General features: G+C 45.2%; 1 protein-coding gene across 2 annotated transcripts in view; it reads left to right on the top strand.

The window, feature by feature from the left end:
* The window catches only part of GALNT2 (polypeptide N-acetylgalactosaminyltransferase 2), a 183,011-nt gene that overhangs the window by 73,784 nt on the left and 83,614 nt on the right, over positions 1 to 25,613 (top strand). For both annotated transcript variants that reach the window (XR_014078078.1, XM_081574387.1), the window contains exon 2: positions 21,245 to 21,338. Coding sequence is in view for 1 of the 2 variants with exons in the window: in XM_081574387.1 (XP_081430513.1) it covers positions 21,245 to 21,338 (94 nt within the window). In the remaining variant the exon portion in view is untranslated. The remainder of the gene's footprint in view (positions 1 to 21,244; positions 21,339 to 25,613) is intronic.

Genomic DNA, 25,613 nt, shown 5'->3' with positions numbered 1-25,613 from the left:
ATCCTGGGAGAGGAGTGACCTTGTGGGGACAGCACGTGAGGAGTGACTGCATGCACGACAGGGCTCCCAGTGGGGCTGCTTTCCAGATCTCCAGGGACGAGGCTGAGGTCACCTGTGTGGTCAGGACTGCTTCTGGCTTTAGCCTTGGTTTCCACTGTCACCTTGGGACATCTCCTCATCCCTGGGAGGATGGTAATTGGTTCGTTAACTCTAAGAGGCTTATATGTCTTTTGAGTTTAATATGAGTTTCTAAAACTCTTGATTCTTTCCATGTGTTGTCAATAGCTGCTTTACCCTGCTTCCTAGACACTGGATATTTTATTACCATTTGTCATGGATCAGTTTATGAGGTTTTTGGTGTGTGGGGCAGGGTTTTACCTTGACCCCCAAAGCTACCACCTTTTCTGCAGCTCAACTGCCCTAGCTGCCTGATGCCCCTGGCAGGGCAGATGAACCTGTAGGTTGTGGGGCCCTGGGGCGCAAGTAGGTAGCATTCTCTAGAGCACACCTTAGTCCTTGGTTTCCACACACCTACATATTCTGATGCATTTCTGTCCATGCCTGAAATATACAAGGTGGAATGGTAATGGAGAGAGAGAGAGGCTCTGGCCCCAAGAAGAAGCATCTTGGTTGGGAGATAAGAAGCATGAGCTATTTTGAGAATACTTTGATGCTCTATCTAGAGATCAATGAAATAGTTAAGGAACTGATGAAGTGCAAGAAAGGCCAGGCTGGGCTGTATTGTGTTATGATTTGGAGAAACTATTACACGGGAGGTCAAGAATGAGCCAGGGCCTGAAGGAACATGGAGACCCCATGAAGGGGTAAGGAAAGTCTTCATGGGAGATCTTATTGGAAGCCATGGATTTTGTAGTCATTTGACCCTGGATCAGGGTCACTTCAGTGTCCTCATTTGAAAGCACTGATGGTATAGAGCTGAAGTCAGCCTTAATTGAGGAGTGTGTGAGCCATCGAGCATGATACCTGGTATGTACTGAGCATATTTATTGCAAATAAGGAAACGGCATTATGGCACATACACCTGTTAGGATGACTTAATAAAACCCAAAATGGTAACAGCACTACAGTAAGGACGTAGAATGACTAGAGCTCACGCCTGCTGTGGGGATGCAAACCAGCACAGGGTTTAGAGGACAGCTGGCATTTCTTAGAGTTAGACATGCTCCCAGGCCACCCAGCAAGCCCACTTAGATATTTATCTGAGGGAAATGGAAATTTATATGCTCACAGAATTCAGAACCTTTTATTTGTATTTGCCCCAAACTGGAAACTCCTTCACTGGCCCTCCTCTGGGGAGTGGATGACCTAGCCGTGGGCGCCCGTATGTGGGATGTGGCAGCTGGCAGTGGAGACAGCCCCCCTGCATGAGGGAGCAATACACACAATGGATCCCAGGGAGTCATGTGAGAGGAGGAAGCCAGAGTCAAAGGTCACATACTGCCTGATTCAGTCTATATGACCTTCTAGAAAAGGCAGCATTGCAGACAGAACACAGATCAGGTTCCCTGGGAGTGGGGATGAAGGTGCATGGAGTAGTTTTCTGGGTAGTGAGCTGCTGTGTCTTGCTTGTGTTGATGGTTACATGGCTGTGAACAATTGTCAGAACTCAGAGCTGTACACTGGAGTGAATTTTATTATTATCTATTTTATACCTTACTTTAAAAATGAAAGCTTGAGCCCAGCCCAGCCAAGGAAGTGAGAATGATCATGGTGTCTATGGGAACCTGGGGGAGCAGACCTGAATGAGCACTGAGGGTTCAGTAAGAGATCAGCTTGAGTGTGTGGGGTGGGGTCTAGCTGCAGCAGCATTGAAGGAGTGTTTTTGCCTGCCTGATGGGCTGTGAAACGGTGAGCCCTTGGGACTGCCTGGGCAGTGGCGGGCAGGATAAGGGTGGCATTTTGTGTTGTGGGAGGATGGATAAGGCCCAGCCTGGGGCCAGCACATTTCCCCACCACGTGAACGAGGCCTGAACCCAGTGTATGTGGGAGGGAGCCGGAGGGAGGCTTGACGCTGTCGCTGATGTAAGCTGCCTTCCTTAAAGACACCAAAGAGCAGAAGGGGTCAGCTGGGGCTGCAGAGCCTTAACTCCTAATGGACGGGCCGCCTGGCCTCCTGCAGAGGTTCCTATAACTCCTGCCTTTGCATATATCACGTCAGATTGTGAGTGGACAGACTGTGGTGCCCATTCGCTTCTCTTCCTCAGGAGTGCTTGTGTTTTCTGTCACCATCGCAGGTGAAGGTCTTGGACTATTAGCCTCCAAGTTAGTTGGACAAATGCTGTCTGAAGGGCTTGTCCATATGTCTGCACAATGCTGTGAGCCTCTGGTGACAAAGAGTGTTTCTGAGTAGCATCCCAGACCCAGCTGTTCACGACTGCACAGCCGGACGGGAGTTTGTTTGCTCTGACGTCAGATGTTTGAAGTGGGTGAAGGGGCAGCCTTTGTATCTGGTGAGGCTCCGACACTGCTTTTGGCAGAGATGAGGAGGAACGGTTGACATAGAACTCCGCATGAAGCACCCTTTCTGACCCGCAGTCTGTCACCCTGGTTTGCGGTGGCCCAGCCCCGGGAAGCACACCATCCACCCTGCACTTGGTCGCTGTGGATGTGCTCTGTTATTTACCACAAGAACCTTCTTTTCTCTTACTTCCTCCACAGAAGCGTATGTCACATAGTGAAAGTTGCTCAGTCGTGTCCGACTCTTTGCAGTCCCATGAACTGTAGTCCATGGAATTCTCCAGGTCAGAATACTGGAGTGGGTAGCCTTTCCTTTCTCCAGGGGATCTTCCTAACCCAGGGATCGAACCCAGGTCTCCAGCATTGCAGGCAGATTCTTTATCAGCCGAGCCACAAGGGAAGCCCGTGATGTCGCATAAGTTTCCTTAAATGTGCCCATGATGCTACTAAGTCCCTTGATTGCTTTTCTCTCAAAATGTTCGGTGTTCCTTTCAGTTTAAGAAGGATCTCAAAACCCTCAACGTGAGGTCAGCCAGAGAATTTCCCCTAATTCCAAGTCTTTATTTGGATCCATGCTTTGCATTTCGCCCTGGTTTGAAGAAGACACTGAAAACTAGTCTAGTTGGGGAGCAGGTGTGCCCGACTTTCCTCAGTGCAGAGGGAAAGGTTCTTTGCTCGTGTCTGGCCCCAGGGCTGCACGCCGCCCAGAACCCCACATAGAGTCTGCAGGGACCTTGGGGTGTACTCTGGCCTCCGGGCGCCAGGTCACCCAGACCCTCTTGTTTGTGCCTGGGTGGGCGGCTCCACTGACCTGTGGTGAGGCCTGTGTCGGGGGAAGGCCGTCTGTCGTGGACAGGGCCCACTGAGCCCTGGTCAGCGCAGAGGGACACAGTCCACACACCCCCTCCCCCAGACTGGCCGCCTCTAGCCACAGTGGCTCTGCTCTTTCTTAATCCCTCTCTCACTGGGGACCTGCAGGACTGAGACACTGCTGGGGAATTGTAGTCCTGGGACCCCACCAGCTTTCCCAGGGCCCTGGCCCTGCTTGCCAGAGTTTGCTCCCAGCCTGGAGGACTTGGTGAGTGGGCTTACCATCCTTGCTTTTTGACCTGAAATGATGCTGCGAGTTTTGAGGGAGCAGGTGGGCAAGGAGGCTGTGTTCTCAATCCAGGAGCTGCCCCACCCAGTTGCTCCCTCTCTAGTTCATGGGCCAGGGTTCTAGTCTCTGCTCCCTCATCAGACCTTCCCCCTCTGTTTCTCCAGGAGGACCACAGTCCTTTCCTAACAGCCCCTTCTCACATTCCCTCTCCCCATGTCCTCCCTCCTACAACTTCTCCAGGCCATCTTTGAGCCACAGCACAATGATAACACCATTAGTGTAGAGATTTTACTTGACACTAGTATCAAGTAGTACTAGTACTACTAGTATCAATATCAATGCTAGTGTTAATGAACATGTAGCATGTGTCAGACACTGTACCAGGAGCCCGCAGAGATTCTGTGCAGTGACCATTAACCACTGTCCCCAGGGAGGGCACAGATCACAAATCATGTGTCCAACACTCTTGAGGGCAGGACCTGATGGTGTACAATTATCTCTTCATCTCTACCTCCTGGGAAAGGACCTGGCCTAAAAGTAAACATTCAAACAAATAGCTGTTAAATGAATAAATTGGTTTTATCAGGAATGGCTTCTAAAACTCAAAAGGTCTCTCACTCTTATCTCTCTCTCTCTTTTTTTTTTGTACAGACTCTCTCAGATCCTTTTATACTTTCTGAGGGGAATATAATATTCAAAATGCAGGCTGTTGCTCCAGCTGTGTGGATGACACTGGTTTTGCTTCATTTGGAACCCTTTGCCTGAATTGTCCTTGCATATCTTACCCCAAGGTGTTGTGAGCAGCTGCCATGCAACAGCAGCTTCCTGATGCCGTGGAGCTGTTGTTGGAAATTTCTTGTGGGGGTCTGTTCTGCATCCGTGTTTCCCTTGTCTGCTGCTGCCTAGGCCACCACCCTGAAACAGGGGTGGTTTCTCACTTCCTGCAGCCCTCAGGTCGACCGGGCTCCCCGTAGGTTGTGTGTATTCATTCGGTCAAGTGACAGCTGGGTTGCCGGTTGGCCAAGCTGGCCCCACCTGCCCGACCCCAGGCCTTGCTGGCTGCTTTCTGGGGCGCCTTGGCTTTCCAGGACCCCGGGCCTGCTTCCTTATGTGTGCGGGCCATAGGGCCGAGTTTGGAGGGGGCGGCCAGAGAACAGTATGACGAGCCTATCTTTGACTCCAGGTTTCTGCCGCCCAGTGAGCTACAGTAAGTCCCAGGGCCAGGGTCCAGGCGGCTTGGGGCCAGGCACTCCAGCACCCTGGAGAGGAGCAGCAAAGAAATGCGGACACTTTAACCCACGACCACCCGTGACTCCAAATCCATTTCTTTCATGACAAATTTTAGGATTTTCCACCAGAAATGCAGTCTGTGTTAAGACACTTAGGGCTTCATGAGGGGTAGGAGTGTCTGATCTGAACTGGGTTCTTACCTGGTCATGTCCTGTTCACCTTGGGCAGGTTCCTCACCTTTGACCACTTCTCATCACATCTTAATTCTTCTTTCTGTTACTTTGTTTACTTTTGTCTTTGGAAAGCTCAAGATGAGAATTCAAATATGCTTCCTATTTCCTCAGTCTTGATGTTCCATTTCTTTGGTGTTTCCATTTAGATTTTTTATTTTAAGCTACCCACTCCCTTTTGTAAGATATGGGGTATATAAACTTTTGGAGATGCTCACCAGCAGAATTTCTTTAAAAACAAACCCTGGCACTCCCCAGTCATGGGTTTGGCTGGCGAGATCGGGGATTATAGGGCTGTTGCCTAGGCCTCTGTGCACGTGAATCAGAGTGAGTTTGCATGTTCTGCTTGATTTGCTTCAAGTAAACTCTCCTGTGTTTCACACTCATGTAAGGCCCACTGACTTCTAATGAGTTCTTTCTGGTGCTTAATTCATCTGGTCCAACACATCCTCAAGGTGTTAACTCTACTGTATTCAAAGTATTTCACATTTACTTTCTTTAAACCTCTCAAAGTCCAGCATTCTGGATATATGCTCCTGAGAATTACAAAGATTGATTATTAAGTTCTGGAACGTGGATTTGAATCTAGTTTTTCTAGTTTCAAAGCCAATGGACACATGAATCTTTGGGCTGTAGAGAGTAAATTAATAGATAAACTGGCTCTTTGAAACTCAACATTAAATTAAAATCTTAATTAGAAATAAACATATCAGAAGAGGTGGTTAAATTCTCAGACTTTAACATGTATTAGTGATGAGAGGCAAGCACTGCTTAAACAAATTCCATGTGGTTGGCATATCCTGGTGGTGATTCTTGAATTCTATAGACTCTGCGGGTCTGCAATGGATAGAAGTCTCATGACTTTTATAACTGGGGGATCTTGGATAATTTTTGTGTGTGTGCTTCACTTTGCTCTGCTCTAAATGCCTTAAACTTCTAGGGCTGTGATGTGGGATGGGGGCTCACATATTGAGAGCCTATAGTATGTCAGACTTTAGCGTCCATTACATGTGTCTCACTTCATTCCTGCAGTGTCCCCGTGGGTAGAGTCATGATTCCTGCTGAGTGAACTCCAGAGCAGGAATCTGAATTTGCCTGTGAAGACTGAGTTCCATGCAGCAAATCACCTTGATACCATTTTTCTCCTTATAATTAAGCAAGATAAAATGTGTGGGCAAGAAAAGCAGCCTTGGAAAAAAAAAATTAGTGTAAAACGATAATTTTTTGAAGTTGAATAAGGGAAGACGAGGGTGGGTTGCCCCAAGTTATTGTCTGTCCAGTCTCAGGCCAGATCAGTTAGTCAGGCAGCTGAACCAGGCTTAGTTATTATAACCTCCCAGAAGGGCAGGGTACGGTCAGACCACCCAGGGCTGGCCTGGCCTTATGGACAGAGTGTGAACTCTGGTGCCCTCACTGCCCATTGGCTACATGCTCTTGATTTCAGTCTCTTTGGTTCTCAGTTTTCTTGCTTTTCACCGTGGACGTTAACTCTGCTCCTCAAGGGTGTGTGAAGAGTGACTGGGACACATGCACACAGCTGCCCTAGGACGCGTGACCTGGGATCTCTCAGCAGCAGCTCTGTGGGGGTGGCGTCTCTGTCGTGATTCCCGCCCCTATGTCCTCTGTCAGGACAGTCAGTGATGGGCCTGGAAGAACAGTGGGCTGTGATCTCTGCATGTAGTTGCCAGGGAACTCATGAGAAGGTCCAGTTACCCCTTTGTTTGACAGATCAGTGCCAGCTGTGGCCGCAAGCACACAGGATCAGTTCAGTCTTTTGTTGACCAGTTTCTTGAGAAAAAACACTCAGAGGGAAAGGGCTGGACCCAGAGGAGCTGGGCCCTCAGCAGGCCTGTGGGAGCAGAGTCTGGCCGCACCGCGCCCTGCCCAGGCCAGCGCGCCCTCTCAGTCTTCCCCAACTCTAAGGCAGGTGCAGCCTTCGTGGGCTCCAGAGTAGTGCCTTAACCACACACCGTGAACGCAGGGCCAGGCGCACACCTGTTTCTGGAAGCAGCTCCTGTGCTATCTTGGGTGGCTTTTGTAGCCTCAGGCCAGGTGTGAGCCTGATGAGTTATTGATATGAAATATTGGGTAGGTTTGAAGTTCCAACCTAAACATGCCTGTGTTAAAATTTATTATTCATGAAAGTAATTTAAAAATATGACAGAAAGTTTAAGACATGGAGACAACACTCATCATTCTCCACTCTCAACACAACCATGTTTATTTTAGTGCATTTCATTCCAGGCTTATCTATATGGATCCTTTTTTTAATAGTTTGTTTCATTGTATACATAAAATTTTGTCTCCTGCATTTTCATTTAATGTATTATATGCATTTTGCATATAACTGGGTGGTCTTTATAATTCTTAATGGTTGCCTAGTATTCTTTTGAGGGGCTGTGACATAATTTAACCAACCTTTCGGTGAATGTTTTAAGTTTCTTCTTTTTTTCTTTTATGAACAATGCTGCAACATCCATGCATAAAATTTGTTCCTTATTTTTGGTTAGTTCATGAGGATAAATTCACAGAAACGAGATTTCTCAGCTTAACGGTTCTGTGTCTTTCCAGTTCTTGATATATGGCACCAAATTACTTTCCAGTCAAGTTCAACTAATTTACACTCAATCCTTTTCCTTTTAAATAAGATAGTGAGACATTTGTAGCCCATGTTGTAATAACACATACTGGAATCGTGTGGAAGACATCCTAGGCAGAAAATGGACGTGTAAATAAGTGTGCCTGAGATAAAGAACCCAGCTGCCTGTCCCTGGCAGAGGCTGTGCACCTTGCCCCATGCAGAACATAGTGGGAGAGGCACACAGCAGGCACCCCTGGAACCTGCCCACAAGCTGGCTTCCCTGCTCCTCTTGGGGTGGGTCTCTCTGCACAGAGTCCTACTACAGCTGATGCACATTAGGGGCACTCCATCTGGATTCTGTAACATGGTCTAAATCATCTTGGAGAAAAAGAGCTTGGAGCTGTGGCAAAACCAACATTTTACAATGGGTTCAGATGGAATTCAGACTCCAGAGTACCGCATGAACCCCCTTTTCCAGAGTCACTTCTCTGTGAAGTGGGCTAACGAGACATGAGTGTGCTGTTGGCACAAATTCATTCTAAAAGAGGAATTTGAAATGAATAAAGACCTTTTGAGAAAAATAGATTTAGGACAACCCTTCTGGAGTTTTTGGGTAATCGGTCGCTCAGTCGTGTCCAACTCTTTGGGTAATACTCACATGGCAATTAGCCATTGAACTATAAATCAAGAGAAGGTTAATGAGAACATGTAAATTTTAAATTAATAAAAATGCTGTACTGTTCCCATTTACTGTTGCTCATTTGCTAGAAACTTCAGCAAATGTCTCCCCACCATCTCACTGAGATGCTCATGAGTTTATTTCTTGGTTGCATATGACATACATCTTTCGAGGTGTGCCTCCTACATGGTATTTCTGGTCCTCTAGCCACATTCAGTGGTTTTATTTTTTAAAAAAATCCATGTGGTCACCTTCATTTTACCTGCCAACCTTGATATGAATTATCAGATATTCTTCAAAAACCTCCTCCTTCCACCTTCAGGTTGCTCGACCTGGCCTGGCCATGGGCGTGTGTTGGGTGCCCCTCCCTCTCCTCTCCCAGGGCAGCTCTGGAAAGGTTCCCTCCCCTTCCCCGACTGTCCCACACTTGCCCTTTTCCCCACGTCTAGGTCTCTGATAGTCATTGTCACAGAAGAGAAGTGGATCAATATACACATTGTCCTTGAACTAGGACTCTCCCCCAAGTCCCTGTATCCACCTTAGCGGGCATTTGTGTGTTCCTGTGGGGTGGTCGTCCATGAATGATACCCAGACAGTCGGTGCCCCCATGCTTATTGCCAGGAATTTCTGACTCTGTGATATTTGTGATTATAGAAGGGGGGAAAATTAATTAGAAATTCTAACCCTGGGTTCCTTTGGAGTCCTTCACATAACATTTTCCCCTGCAGACGCTCTTGAAAACAGACCCAAGATTTGGAGTCCATGGAGGGTCTCACCCATCCCTCCATGGAGCCAGTTCTGACTCAGGTGGTTCCCTGGAACTGAGCGGACCGGGACCCCTGGGGTGAGGACCAGTGGTGGGGATGAAGTGCGGGCTTGCGACACCTACTGGTTACAAGGTGGTGTTGCAGCCAGTTCTAGGCGCCCTCATCCACCTGGGAGCCCGAGCAAGTGGGCAAGCAGCTTTGCCTGTAGAGCATTGACCCTGAGGCTGGGTGCCGTAGTGGGGGAGGTGTCCTGGAGGCGGTGAGGATGCAGGAAAGCGGTGGCATGGTGTGGCCTCTGGAGGTGGCGGGGAGCGGGCAGTGATCTGAGGCCTCTGAGGGTGTCCCCACTTCTCACTGTAATGCTGCTCAGTGCTAGCCAGGTAGTTGCTTGTGTAACTTCTCTCCTGCCACTTTTCCCCTCATCTGTTGGGAATTATTTTTTAACATTAAAAAAAAAAACAATTGACTTTTATGTAAGTCATGAGGGAAAATCTTTCTAAAACCCATTTTTTTTTTTTTTTTGTAAAAAGACATGTTTGAGTCAAGTTTGCTGTTTCAGCTAACGTTAAGAATCCCAGAACAGGAAGAGGAGCAGCAGTTAAGAAGGGGCTGTGTGCAGACTCCTAACAGGAGAAGCCATTTCTCTGCTTACAGGAAGAAAGAGGTGGAATCAGCCCACTTGATAGAGAATGAGGCTGTAAATGGCAGGCACTCAGCTCACCTGTAGGCTCTGCTCCATCATCCTCTCCATGGATGTTTAGGACCTGGCCCAGGAGCTGTCTTGCATCATAAACTCCTTCGAGGAATAAGGAATGTTAATAGTCCTACTTGTGCTCTCTCTGCTCTGGGCCACCTGCTGCTTTGGGAGTGGGGAGGGGTTTAGGGTGAATTGATTGCTCTTGGAAGAGGATTGTAGTGTGAAATAGATTGCTCCTAGGTGTGTGTCTCGTTACAAAATTGGCTTTAAAATCAGGAAATGCTGACTCACACCTTAGTTCCCTGAAGGATGTGGAGAGGGCTTAACATTGCCATTAAAAATGGACAGATGCCCTAGAAATACATGATTGATAAATACAGGAGTGTTTAATGTGATTATTTTCCTTTTATGTAGGTGTAAGATCTATGCACCCACTTTATTTTTAGAACAATTCTAGATTTACAGAAAAAATGGGAGCATAGTACAGAGTTCCCATGCCAACTATAACCAGTTTCCCTTATTATTAAAGAACCACTATTGATAATGTTATTATTAACTAATTTGATTACCTGAATTTCCCTTTAATGTCCTTTTTCTGTTTCAACAGCCTGTCCAGGTACCAATTTCATTTAGTCATTGTATCTCCTTTGGCTCCTCTGGGCTGTAATGGTTTCCTGCCTTCCTTGTTTTGATGATTTTGATAGTTTTGAGGAGGCCTGGTCAGAGATTTTGTAGAATATCCCTCATTTGGGGTTTGTCTGATGTTTTTCTCATGATTAAGCTGAAGTTACATGTTTAAGGGGGCTTCCCTGGTGGCTCAGTGGTAAAGAATCCACCTGCCAATGCAGGAAACAAGGGTTCAATCCCTGGGTCAGGAAGATCCCCTGGAGGAGGAAATGGCAACCCACTCCAGTGTTCTTGCCTGGGAAATCCCATGAGATTGAGGAGCCTGGTGGGCTATATAGTTGTTCGTGGGATCGCAAAAGAGTCAGACACGACTTAGCGACTAAACATCAACCACAGGTTTGGGAGTATAACATACGAGACATAACATATGTCATAACATAACATAACATATGAATAACATACGAATATATTTTGACAAGTCCGAGAATGAGCTCGTTATGGGCAGAAAGGAGGAAGTTTAGTGGTTGGAGTAGGATAATTAAAAGAGGAGTAAAGACTGGGTCTTCATAATGGAAGAAGGAGGTTAAATGTTGTCAGTGAACATGGACGCAGAGTTTAAATGCTGTAACAATTTGCTGGGGCCCTGCCAGTTATGTCATTTCAGGGGCTGGGATAGAGGTGTTTCCACGTTGCATATTGGGTCTGAGTCCCAGAGAGGCACCCTGGGCAGCCTTGGGTGCTGGAACTGGGCTGGGACTGACTTGCCAGGCCAGCGCGTTTCCAGACCTTGCCTCTTGTGCTTCAGGCGTCAAGCTTCCAGGCTGAGCAGGCTGCAGCACTGATAGACGTTCATCTCTATCGCCTCAGGGATTCAAACAGGAAGATTTTCACCAAATTAAGACAACTGATGGACTATGTGTGGAGTGAGTGTGCAGGGTGAGGCAATAGGTGCTCTGCTTGTTAGAGAGGTTAGATAGCAGGGGATGAGTTGTGGTGTTACTGCAGCTCATGACTTTAGTTAGTACAAGTGATTGTTCCAGCTGCCAAATATGAAATGACAGCGTCTCTCACAGCCTACTTTTCTCTGAGGGACACACAGTGAAAAAATGAAGAGATGACCTTTATCGTAACAGATGGCTTACTTATGAGCAAGTGATTCTGTATGAAGCAGTGTGTGACTTTGAACCCGCAGCAGAAACTTGCCCCTCTCCCATTGAGTTTCATGGGCCAGGTTGGAGTAAGGAGTGTGAAACTTTGAGTGCGTCAGTCAAGCCAGGGGTTCTCAACTCTGTGTATTAGAGCTTCCTGGGAACCTTCTGGAAAACACCCAAGACTAGACCCCAAGCCTGGAGGCTGTGATGAAGCAGGTGAGGGCAGGACTGGCCTCTGGGAGACTGGCCTTGCCGTCTCATTCCCCAGGTCTTTGGCCGTGCAGGTCCTTATTCTTTTACTCTCACTGCTGTTGACTGTCATTTGAGTAAAGGTTGGGTGATTGCTGTTGGAAGCTCGGCTGCGCTGTTCCTCCAGTGGAACAGCTTGTTCTACTAGCGGGTCCCTGAGTGGGGAATCTGGCCAACCTGAGGCAGGGCCCATCGCTGCTGCACTCAGGATGCATGTTCAGACGTGGCGGGTGCCTGGGCCCAGCGCTGATCTGGTTTGTACACTATTTGGTATTCCCCTTCCTCCTCCAGTGATGACCAGGAGGGAAGCGAACATTCTTCCTCTTAAACCATTCCAGTGGGGACTCTGATTTAGAAACAGAAGCCACTCTCTTTTACAAATGCAGAGATGTCAGTGTCAGCCTGAATACAGGCTTCTAGTTTTAAGAGAGCCTAGCCCAGCTGAGGGGCCCTGCCCAAGTGTTCCTGCCTTCTTTCCTCAGGACCCTTTCTCAATGAGTTAAAACTCCCTTTGTCACCTTGTCAGTGGGTTACACGCCCTAGGTAGAACGTATAGATACATTTCCTTGTATCAGCGGCTTCTTCATCCTCTGGTGAGAAGACCTGATTGTTCCCCGCAACACCTGGTGGGCCGCCGCCTGAAGAGTTAGAGGACTCTGCAGTTAACGCTGTAATCACTCTGGAGGGAGAGTTCTGGGGGTAGGGGTCTAGGTCTTCAACAGAAGACTACATCCACTCTTTAAAATTTGCTTTCAAGCAAACTGCTTAGCAGTTTTCTGTTCTCAGCTTGGCAGTGTGCTCTTAAGAAATGGGCTGCGGAAATAGAAATTATCACGTCTTTTTAACACATCTGGCAACCTGGCTTTTTTTTCCCCCAAACTAGAATGTTGTTCCTGGTGATGGCAATTACTGAACAGTCATTAAATAACAGTGAAAAGTAGACATTTGATGAGAAAAGATTCAAGAAGTCATTCAGATGGTATTCTTGGTAACCTGATCTGTCTCCGAGCATACGGTCTAGTCAGCTGAAGGAATTTAATGGTGACAAAATGTATTTCAGTAAGCAGGGAGTGAAAACAACCTGTTTATTTTCTTTTTTTCCTCCCCAGTGATATTTTTACCTTTGCTAACAAATATTGCATTAGGCATTTAAACTTTATGAAGGCAGCCTTTGATGGTTTAGCCATATTCATTTATTCTTTGTTATCTGGTTTTATATGTGTAGGCATGTTTATTTTGGTGGTGGTTCATAATTCACACATGTTACCATAGGGGGGAATAGTCTTTGTGTTGGGTGGTGGTGGTTAAGAGGTCAGTGTGAGGTGGAGTGACACTTCACTGCACAGAGTTGCACATGTGAGTAGCCGCTGGGGTGCTCCAGTGTTCTGTCAGTCTGTGGGATGCTGGCCTTGTCTATGCCTGCCTCCTCTCAGAAGGGGTCTGGGCCCCTCCTCTCGAGTGAGGATTGAGCTGGTGACTTACCTCTCCTGGATGATCAGGAGCTGTGACCACATGTGGTTCCCAGGGCTGGGCTGGGGGTCCCCCTCTCCCCCGACCCCCCTCTCCCGCCCCTCTCCCCTCTCAGGTCACTGACTGGAAGCAGCCCTGGGCCCCATCTGACCTTCAGATGGCCACAGCCCCAGCTGCCATGTTGGTTCGTGAGACACTGTGGGCCAGAACCAGACAGATCCTTGGCTTTCTGAAGGTGTGTGAGGTATTAAGTGTTTTTTGTTCTAAGTTACCAAGTTTTGAGGGGATCTGTTTGACAGCCGCTAGTAACAACAAGAACTCACCCAACCCTTCTGGCTCTCCCCTCACCCTGGACGTGAGGGCTGACCTAGTGCCCTTAGCAAGTTGGTGACTGTCTGCTGAGCCTCAGGGTCGCCCTGACAATGGCTGTGCCCCCCGACCCCAACGGTTGCTTCCCACCTCTATCCAAGCCCCCCTTCCCCGCTTCCTCTTGGCCCAGTCCTCCACCACCAAGAATGATGTTTTGTCTCAGGCAAATACCAAGCCCACGTTTTATTTATTTCCTCTTATTTTGAAACAGAGACAGATCTCATTGGAAATATAGTGCAGAAAGTTATTTTAATAACTAAGCCTATTTACCCTTAATTTTCATAACTATTCAACAAACCAGCCTATTGGATTTACTGTTTCTGAAACTAATGTCATTTTGTTAAAACTCATTGCTCCTTTATCTGCTTAGAAACAGGATGGATTTTGGCTGCCATGCTCTTTAATTATGGTAGATAAATAGACATTTTTCGGTTGTTTATTTTCATTTGATCTTATTCATAGCCTGATTTAATTCCACTTGTGCTTCAGGTAGTAGACTGCTTCTGCTGTATGCATTTGTAAGAGTAATGCGTACCTTGAGCTTTTGGACTGAAAACTAGCCAAATTCAAGTATCTAATAATAATAACTGCCTGCCAGGTAAGTCAGTGAGTAGGAGGGCAGGAGTTAGTGTATGCAGTATCTGGCCAAATGCCATCTGAAAAGGGAGAGAGTCTCAGTTCCCTGGTCAATGCTTCTTCATCTTTCTGAGGCTGCATGTGAGTGTATCCAAGGCTGTAGTCCGAACGATGAAGTCATGCAGGGCCAGTGGCATCCCCTCAGTCTGGTCAGCAGAGAATCCTAGTCCTTACATTTCCTGACAGAATGTAGCTTTCATTTAGAACAATCAAGCCCTCCTTGTGAGCATTTATCTGTAGCTTCTTCCATGTGTGGGTGGGTCATTATGTAGTCAGTGTCAGCCTCCCTCTTTGGGCAGGAGGAGCAAAGCAGAGAAGGATCTGCATCCTGGGAAATAAAAGCAGACTTATGGATTGGATCACAGGCTTTGGATTCTCTGCAACTTTTGACCCAGCCAGCATCAAACCACATTATTACTCCACTAATCTGAGCAGTTTATGATTGTCATTGAAGACTTAAATTGAAGAAAGTAGGGAAAACCACTAGTCCATTCAGGTATGACCTAGATCAAATCCCTTATGAGTATACAGTAGAAGTGACAAATAGATTTAAGGGACTAGATCTGATAGACAGAGTGCCTGATGAACTATGGACAGAGGTTCGTGACACTGTACAGGAGACAGGGATCAAGACCATCCCCATGGAAAAGAAATGCAAAAAAGCAAAATGGCTGTCTGAGGAGGCCTTAAAGATAGCTGGGAAGAGAAGAGAAGCGAAAAGCAAAGGAGAAAAGGAAAGGTATTCCCATCTGAATGCAGAGTTCCAAAGACTAGCAAGGAGAGATAAGAAAGCTTTCCTCAGGGATCAATGCAAAGAAATAGAGGAAAACAACAGATTGGGAAAGACTAGAGATCTCTTCAAGAAAATTAGAGATACCAAAGGAACATTTCATGCAAAGGTAGGCTCGATAAAGGACAGAAATGATATGGACCTAACAGAAGCAGAAGATATTAAGAAGAGGTGGCAAGAATACACAGAAGAACTGTACAAAAAAGATCTGCACGACCCAGATAATCACGATGGTGTGATCACTCACCTAGAGCCAGACATCCTGGAATGTGAAGTCAAGCGGGCCTTAGAAAGCATCACTCTGAACAAAGCTAGTGGAGGTGATGGAATTCCAACTGAGCTATTTCAAATCCTCAAAGATGATGCTGTGAAAGTGCTGCACTCAATATGCCAGCAAATCTGGAAAACTCAGCAGTGGCCACAGGACTGGAAAAGGTCAGTTTTCATTCTAATTCCAAAGAAAGGCAATGCCAAAGAATGCTCAAACTACCGCACAATTGCACTCATCTCACATGCTAGTAAAGTCATGCTGAAAATTCTCCAAGCCAGGCTTCAGCAATACGTGAACCATGAACTTCCAGATGTTCAAGCTGGTTTTAGAAAAGGCAGAGAAACCAGAGATCAAATTGCCAATATCTGCTGGATCATCGAAAAAGCAAGAGAGTTCCAGAAAAACATCTATTTCTGCTTTATTGACTATGCCAAAGCCTTTGACTGTGTGGATCACAATAACCTGTGGAAAATTCTGAAAGAGATGGGAATACCAGACCATCTGACCTGTCTGTTGAGAAATCTATATGCAGGTCAGGAAGCAACAGTTAGAACTGGACATGGAACAACAGACTGGTTCCAAATAGGAAAAGGAGTACGTCAAGGCTGTATATTGTCACCCTGCTTATTTAACTTATATGCAGAATACATCATGAGAAACGCTGGGCTGGAAGAAACACAAGCTGGAATCAAGATTGCCGGGAGAAATATCAATAACCTCAGATATGTGGATGACACTACCCTTATGGCAGAAAGTGAAGAAGAACTAAAGAGCCTCTTGATGAAAGTGAAAGAGGAGAGTGAAAAAGTTGGCTTAAAGCTCAACATTCAGAAAACTAAGATCATGGCATCTGGTCCCATCACTTCATGGGAAATAGATGGGGAAACAGTGGAAACAGTGTCAGACTTTATTTTTTGGGGCTCCAAAATCACTGCTGATGGTGATTGCAGCCATGAAATTAAAAGACGCTTACTCCTTGGAAGGAAGGTTATGGCCAACCTAGATAGCATATTTAAAAGCAGAGACATTACTTTGCCAACAAAGGTCTGTCTAGTCAAGGCTATGGTTTTTCCAGTGGTCATGTATGGATGTGAGAGTTGGACGGTGAAGAAAGCTGAATGCCGCAGAATTGATGCTTTTAAACTGTGGTGTTGGAGAAGACTCTTGAGAGTCCCTTGGACTGCAAGGAGATCCAATCAGTCCATCCTAAAGGAGATCAATCCTGGGTGTTCATTGGAAGGTCTGATGTTGAAGCTGAAACTCCAATACTTTGGCCACCTCATGCGAAGAGTTGACTCAATGGAAAAGACCCTAATGCTGGGAAGGATTGGGGGCAGGAGGAGAAGGGGATGACAGAGGATGAGATGGCTGGATGACATCACCCACTCGATGGACATGGGTTTGGGTAGACTCCGGGAGTTGGTGATGGACAGAGAGGCCTGGCGTGCTGCAATTCATGGGGTTGCAGAGAGTCGGACACGACTGAGCGACTGAACTGAACTGAAAAGAGAATCTGTCTGTCCCTGCATCATTTTCTCTTAACACCGAGAAAACAGATCACCTGTGGCACATCCTGGATACCAGCAGATACTGGGTGAAGGAATCACTCCATATGATTATATTCAGTGTATTTTCATTTTCAAATGGAGCCTCCACTGATGTGTGTATGTTTTACAATATGTGTAAATGTATGGGACGGGATGGTTGTAGTGAAAAGTTTCCTCTGCAAAGTGGGCCAAAGCCAATAAAATTAATCTGAGTAAATAGAGTGAGGATTTTTTTCGATTGCATTTATTATTGAGCAGTTACCCTAAGACCACCACCATGCTGGGTGCTATGGGTACAAAACAAATGTGCCGGAGAACACCCCCATCCTCTGCCTTGAAAGGACCTGTGTTGCTTTTAGATATTGACCGTTAGTGGATTATAGGCAGGACATGTAATCAAGTGCTCATACCTGGATCTGTTCCCTGGGACTCCCAGGGACCCTCCAGTGCCTTAGCCCCACATCCCCATTTTCGAGAAGGCTGGCCACTTACTCAGACCCCACCACCAGCAAAGCAAAACCGTGGCCAGAACCTGGGGCTCCGGCTCCCAGGCCAGGCCTCATCTCAGCATGCCATGTGTCTTGCCTGTCCCTGGAACGCCAGCCCCTCCTGCCACCCTGGACCATGTGCTCACTCTGGTCGCCTTCCTCCCATCGTGTTTCCTGCTTGTGGCATCTCGGGGTAGCCCAGCATTTCCAGAGCAGGCTCCTCTTACTTCCTAGCGCCACCCCTGCCCTACTCTAATGACTTCCCCACATGTCTTGTGGATGACCACCCCCCATGCCACTTCCCTCCCACCTGTTGCCCCCCAGCAGCACCCCCACTCTAGCCGCCTCACCTTCCGGCCTCCTGGCCCGTCTCCTGCCCCCTCCAATTCCTCCCTCACCACAGCCAGAGTGACGTCTCCACAACACAAGTCTCAAATCTCCCTGTCATTTTCTTTCATCATTTTTCTTGTGGGGTCTGGTCTGGACTCTGCTGAGGGGCAGTGGCCCTAGGCACGGGTCATGATGTCCCAGGGTGGGTGTCATCTGCACCCTCGTGCTGTGTATGCTAAGTCACTCAGTCGTGTCCGACTCTCTGCGACCCCATGGACTGTAGCCCACCAGTCTCCTCTGTCCCTGGGCTTCTCCAGGCAAGAATACTGGAGTGGGTTGCCCTCAGCCCTTCCCAAATGTCTAGCAACAACATGGGGTGGTGACAAGCAATGAATGGGCTGACCTCTAGTAGACAGTTGTGTAGGCATCATCTCAGCCAGTGGCTCTGATAGGCCAGCCCAACCTAGAGGAATCTACAGTGCCCTGTCATGTCCTGAGGGGAATAGGAAATGCACTGTTTTTCTCTAGTTTTGACTGTTGTGGTGGTGGAGGGGAGCTGTCTTCTCTAAGGGTGGGGTACGGGGAGGTTTGGGACTCTGAGCTCTGGGCTAGACTCCAGCCTTACAATATGCTCTGACTCAGTGGTGCCTCAGCCTTCTCATCAGTAGAATGGGACAGTACTAGCATTGTCAGGAGGATGGACACATGGGCAGGGTCTAGGATGGAGTTCAGCCCCTAGCAAGTGCCCTGTGAATGTCAGCGGCTGAAATGCTCCTCCTCCCTTCCCCTCTCCCTCCTCTTTGTCCCCTCCTCCTCCTCCCCACCCTCCTCTAGGAGCAGGTAGTGAATGTGGTGATTTGCACTTTTTGACTTTGAGTGCAGGACTAAACAGGCCTTTGTGGATGACTCCCTAGAAACGTATTCTTGGATTTTTGTGACATTGTGAGAATCAGGCTGTTGTAACTTGGTTCAAACTGGGCCCTGGCCAGCCATCCCCATCCTCATTTATAAAGGGCCAACTTGAGCTGCTTGCCCGCTGTGTAACCTGGACAATTTGCTTAACCTCTCTGATCTTCTGTGTCCCTGTTGTTAGACAGGACTAATTAAATTGCAGGCTTGTTGCCAGGATGAAAAAGTATCTTCGTACAGTGCTTGGTGCGTAGGTGTTCATCAGTGGTGCTTAGCATCCCGTTACCTGCTGGGACTTTGCAGTGTCCTTGTTATATAGTAGGCCCTCATCTTTGGCCTTAAGTTTTATGGTGGGCTCAGTTCGTTGCCACATGGCCGGGGTGGGGCGGGGAAGTGTAGAGACAGGTCAGGGAGTTTTACATACAGACTGGTCAATCTCATTTGTGCAAAGAAGATGACATTTATTTTCTAAGAAAATATTGATGGTTGACTTACAAATGTTGATTTGGTGAACATTACAGTGTGGTGGCCCCACCAGCACCGATTCACCTTTTGTTGTTGTTCACTTTTGATTTTATTCAAGTACAAGGTTAAATGGTGTGATTGGTTAGCCAGTGTGTGTAGTAGGCCAGATGCCTGTGGGAAAAAGTTATTAGCCACAAAATGTTACCAGCAGGCTACAAAACAAAATTTAATAAAGCTTAATTAATTAAAAGTCTACACAGTATGATTCTGGTAGCTTCATTACTTGCTGGATTTAGTATTCATATGTCTCCTTATATTGTGAAGGCAGAGAGAGGTCAGATTCTCTCTCTCCCTGGCGGTTGCCAAGATGGTCTTAAAATCTTTGCCAATAGTAAATTGAAAGTTTATTTATAACCAAGTAATCTCAAAAGTCAAATTATAAATGTCCTTCAAAAATTTTTTTGCAGCAAAAACTATTTAAATGGAGTATGTGCTGTGCATGCATGCTAACTGGCTTCAGTCATGTCCAACTCTTTGCAATCCTATGGACTGTAGCCCACCAGGCTCCTCTGTCCATGGGATTCTCCAGACAAGAATACTGAAGTGGGTTGCCATGCCCTCCTCCAGGGGATCTGCCTGACCCAGGGATCAATCCCTCTTCTCTTAGTCTCTTATATCCCCTGCGTTGGCAGGTGCGTTCTTTACCACTAGCACCACCTGGGAAGCCCAGATGGGGTCCAGATGCATTTTAATTCATTCGTTACAGTATAGGCTGAAGTGAAGTGAAGTGAAGTGAAAGTCACTCAGTCGTGTCTGACTCTGCGACCCCATGGACTATACAGTCCATGGAATTCTCCAGGCCAGAATACTGGAGTGGGTAGCCTTTCCCTTCTCCAGGGGATCTTCCCAACCCAGGTTTCCCACATTGCAAGCAGATTCTTTACCAGCTGAGCCACAAGGGAAGCTAGGATCTTCAAAAGTCATAGCACTTGGAGGCCTGAGAAGGCCTTGTGATAAGTGGGTGGGACGTGCCTCCCATAATCCCTCCCTTGCTGGGATAAACCAGCTTCATTTCACCTCAAAAGCAACTGAAGGACAAGCTGGCCTCCAGAGGAGGAGGCTTAGGCCCAATTACTCTGTAACTATTCTACCTTTTGAGTAAAAATGCAGCTTACTGGCAGAGCAAGTTGCATTTAGGGAAACCATGTCTGATTTGGCCCAGCCTCTAAGAATTACTGTTTATGCAGATCTCACTTTACATTGTTTAGAGCCAAAATGTGTGTAGCAGTCACACAGCCCTTGCTGGCTAGAGGAATGCTGGCTGAACAAATCCAAGCAAGACTGGCTGGGTTTCCCCTGAGGGAGGCGGCATCCTAATAGCACCTGCTGGGGAAATGGCCAGTTGATGATGCTTGGCCCACAGATGTGTGTCTGTGTGGCAGGATTACAAGCCATGGTAATGGGTATTGCTGATTTGGGGGTATATACAGAAGCCTTTCTTATTGTGTTCACAGAAATCAGATCCCAAGTGGTTGAAAAATATATTTAGCTCTGTGGTCATGAGGTTGTTATTTAGTTTGATTAATGTTGATAGGTTAGAGTAAATTGTTTGCACAGATGAGTTGAATAAATTCTGCCAGAGCTTCTATCATCTGGTTTTACATTAAGCCCTTAATTTGTAGCCCTATTAGCTGGAAGGAAAGCTTGGCCATCCTTTCCCCTTCCTCCACTATTATTCAGTAGGACTACAGAAGTCATTTAACCACCTCTGAGCCTGGTTCAATTGCCTGAGGGAGACTCCGGTCCTCTGGTACCCTTAAGCCGTAGAGGGCATCCCGAGAGCTACCCTGATTTTAATGGCTTTGATTTAGCCACTGTTGAATTCTCTTATGTAGTCTGGTTTCCCTGTCTCCCTTCTCCACCTTCCCTAAGTCTCCGGAGTATTTCTTTCCATACATAAGTGTTATACATAGAAAATGGAGAAAGAAAAGCAGGTTCCACACTTCTGTCCTTGTGTCTCCACCACTGAGCAAGTCTGGGGTGTGATCCTATAGATGGGAGATGTCATCATGCTGTGTCCCCAGGGTCCGCTTGCCCAGAAAGACTCACTGTTTATTGACCTAATGAATGGAAGTGTGCTCCAGGAACCTGTCAACTCATTTGGTATCTTTTCTCCCCCAGGAGGACTGGAATGACATTGACCCAGTTAAAAAGAAAGACCTTCATCACAGCAACGGGGATGAGAGAGTACAAAGCATGGAGACCCTCCCTCCAGGTACTGCAGCTGTCTCCAGGGCCAGGCCAGCCTTGGGCTGCTGGTGGTGGCGGTGGGGACCTGTCTCGCCCATTGTGAAATGAGCTGAATGTGGCCTTTGGAGCAAGTCTCCTGTTGGCTAGAGAATGGATTTCACAAGGCAGTGGAGATACTGCCCTAGGGCAGCATTCTACTGCCTTCCTTCAAGCCCTAAGTGCCTTGTGAAATGACTTTACTGGAAGGTGACCAAAATTTCTTGAAATAAAAAATAGAATTAAAAAAAATACATGATGGTATGTATCAGTTCACTGATTTTTTTTTAACAGACTTTATTTTTTTAGAGCAGTTTTAGATTCTCAGCAAAACTGAGCAGAGTGTACAGAGGTTTCCATATACTCCCTGCCCCCGTACACAGGCACTCCCACTATCAACATCCCCCACCAGATGGGACATTTGTTACAATCAATGAACCAACACTGATACATCAGAATCACTCAAAGTCCATAGTTTATGTTAGGACTCACTCATGGTATTCTATATTCAGTGACATGAATGCACCATTACAGGATCATATAGAGTAGTTTCACTGCCCTAACAATCCTCTCTGCTCTGCCTGTTCATCCTTCCTTCCCCCAACCCCTGGCAACCACTGATCCTTTTACTGTCTCCATGATTTTTGCCTTTTCCAGAATGTCATAGCTGGAATCAAATAGTATGTAGCCTTTTCACACTGACTTCTTTCACTTAGTAACGTGCATTGAGCGTTTATCTATGTCTTTTCCAGGCTTGATAACCCTTTTGTTTTTATTGTGAATAGTATTCTGTTGTCTGGATATATCAATTTATTTATGCATTCAGCTAGGAAGGACATTCAGAAGGACATTGTGGTTGCTTCCAAGTTCGGCAGTTATGAATGAAGCTGCTATAAACATCTGTGTTCAATTTTTTTTGTGTGTACATAAGTTTTCAATTCATTTGGGTAAATACAAGGATCATATAGCAGGAGTGCACTTAAGAAACTGCCAAACTATCTTCCAAAGTGTCTGTACCATTTTGCACTCCCAGCAGCAGTGAATGAGAGTTCCTGTTACTCCACATCTTCACCAGCAATTGGTATTGTCACTGTTTTCTAGTTTGGCCCTTCTAATAGGTTGGAAGTGATAGCTTATTGGCAAGTGGGTTCTTTACCACTAGAGCCACCATATGTTTATTTGTCATATGTACAACTTCATTGTGGAAATGTCTGTTCAGGTCTTCTGCCCACATTGTAACTGGGTTGTTCATTTTCTTATTGTTGACTTTTAAGAGTTCTTTGTGTATTTTGGATAATTGTCCTTTATTGGATATATAATATGCAAACACTTTGTCTGTGTCTTGTCTTCTTATTCTCTTGACAGTGTCTCTCTCAGAGCAGAAAGATTTAAGTTAATGAAGTTTAGCTTTATCAGTTCCTTCATAGATTATACCTTCAATATATCTAAAAAGTCATTGCCGTATTCAAAGTTACGTAGATTTTTTTTTTCTGTGTTATCTTCTAGGATTTTTATTATTTTGTGTTCCATATTTAGGCCTGTGATCCATTTTGAGTTAATTTTTGAGAAAAGTTTAAGTTTGTAGGGTCTTGTAGGGTCTGTGCCTAGATTTTTATTCCTTTCATATGGATATCCAGTTGTTCCAGTATTAGTTATTGAATAGGCCATCATTGTTTTGTTGTTGCCTTTATTCCTTTGTCAAAAATCAGTTGACTGTATTTTTGTGGGTCTGTTTCTGGGCTGTCTCCTCTGTTCCAAAGATCTATCTGTTTATTCTTTCCAATACTACTTTCCCTTTAGATTTAATCTTGAAGTTGGGTAATGTTAGTCCTCCAGTTTTGTTCTTTCCCTTTAATATTGTGTTGGGCTTTCTGGTTTTTTGTTTTGCCTTTTCATATAAACTTTAGAATTAGTTTGTTGGTACTCACAAAGTAACTTGCTGGGATTTTGATTTGGTTTGTGTTGAGTCTACAGATCAAGTTAGTAAGAACTGACATTTTGACAATATTGACTCTTCCAATCCATGAACATGGAATATCTATCCATTTATTTAGTTCTTTTTAAATTTTTTTAATTAGAGTTTTATGGTTTTGGTCATATAAATTTTTGTTTCTATTTTGTTAAACTTGTACCAAAGTATTTCTATTTTGAGGGTGCTAATGTAAATGGTATTGTGCTTTTAATTTTAAATTCCGCTTGTTCATTTAATATGGGAAAGCAATTGACTTTTGTGTATTTATTGTATATCATAATTACTTAATAGTTCCAGGAATTTTTTGTTGTTGTTGATTCTTTCTGTTTTTCTACATAGACAATCATGTCACCTGCAAACAAAGACAGTTTTATTTCTTCCTTCTCAATCTGTATTATATCTTTCGTTCTGTTTTCTTGTCTTACTGCATTAGCTGGGACTTCTGCTACTGCTGCTAAGTCACCTCAGTCGTGTCCGACTCTGTGCGACCCCATAGATGGCAGCCCAGCAGGCTCCACCGTCCCTGGGATTCTCCAGGCAAGAACACTGGAGTGGGTTGCCATTTCCTTCTCCGATGCATGAAAGTGAAAAGTGAAAGTGAAGTCACTCAGTCGTGTCCGACTCTTAGCGACCCCATGGACTGCAGCCTACCAGGCTCCTCCATTCTAGTATGATATTAAAAGGGAGTGATGAGAGGAGACATTCTTGCGCTGTTCCTGATCTTAGAAGGAAAGCTTTTAGTTTCTCACCACTAAATATGTTAGATGAAGGTTTTTTTAGATGTTCTTTATCAAGTTGAGGAAGTTTCCCCTCTGTTCCTAGTTTGCTGAGAATTTTTATCATGAACAAGTGTTGAATTTGATCACATGCTTTTTCTGCATTTGTAACTATGATCATGGGATTTTCCTTCTGCAACTTCTTAATGTGGTAGATTACATTAACTGATTTTCATATATTGAACCAGACTTGCATAACTAGGATAAATCATATTTGGTCATTGTGTACAGTTCTTTTTTACACATTGTTGGGTTCAACTTGCCAATATTTTGTTGAAGATTTTGGCATTTATATTCATAAGAGGTATTGGTTTAAAAATTTTTTTTTCTTGTAATGCCTTTGTCTGGTTTTGTTGTTAGGGTTAACACTCGCCTCATAAAATAAAGTAGGAAGTATTCACTCTGCTTCTATCTTCTGGAAGAGATTATAGAGAATTAGTATAATTTCTTCCTTAAATGTTTGGCAGAATTCATCAATGAATGCAGCTGGGTCTAGTGCCATTTGTTATAGGAGGTTAGTAACTATTGATTCAATTTTTAAGATAGACATAGGCCTGTTGAAATTGCCTATTTTTTCTTGTCTTAGTTTTGGAGATTGCGTCTTTCAAGAAATTGGTCCATTCATCTAGGTTATCAAATTTGCAGGCATAGAGGTGTTCATAGTATTCCTTTATTCTCCTTTTAATATCCACAGGATCTGTATACTGATGTACCCTCTTTCATTTCTGACATTCTAATTTGTGTCTTCTCTCATTTGTTCATAGGTAGCCTGACTAGAGGATTATTGATTTTATTGATCTTTTCAAAGAACCAGTTTTTAGAATTCTTTCCCATTTCTTAGCTTTGTAATTTTTATTGTTTATTTTCTCTTGTTTACTTAAGATTTATTCTACTTTTCTAGTTTTCTGAGGTAGAAGCTTAGATGATTAATTTCAAATCTTTCTTCTTTTCCATATTGTATTCAATGCTGTCATTTTCTTGCCATGCACTGATTTCACTCCATTACACAGATTTTGGTAACTTGTATTTTCATTCTTATTTGGTTCGGAATATTTTTTAATTTCACTAAGATTTGTTCTTTGACCTATGTATTCTGTTCCTCCTTGCAGGTTTCTTAGTTTCTGTATCACGTGTTTTAATGCTCTTGTTAGGCACATACACGTTAAGGATTATGATGTCATCTTGGCAGATTGATGCCTTTATCATTATGTATTGCCCTTCTTTATTCCTGGTAACTTCTCTTGGTGTGAAGTTTGTTCTGTTTGAGCTAATACACTCCTCCTGCCATCTTTTGATTAGTATTGGAATGGTATCTTTTTCTCCATCCCTTTACTTTTTATCTATATGTGTCTCTATATTTAAAGTAGATTTCTTGTACGCAACATGTAGGAAGTTAGGGCTTGTTTTTTTGATCCATTCTGACAGTCTTGTCTTTTAATTGGTGTATTTAGATCATGACAATGTAAAGTAATTATTATAGAGTTGTATCAATGTCTGTCATGTTTGTTATTCTTGT

The sequence above is a fragment of the Giraffa tippelskirchi genome, chromosome 2 (assembly GCF_054371585.1).
Source record: "Giraffa tippelskirchi isolate mGirTip1 chromosome 2, T2T-mGirTip1v1.2.pri, whole genome shotgun sequence".
NCBI lineage: Eukaryota > Metazoa > Chordata > Mammalia > Artiodactyla > Giraffidae > Giraffa > Giraffa tippelskirchi.
This window is presented reverse-complemented; position numbering and strand designations above follow the sequence as displayed.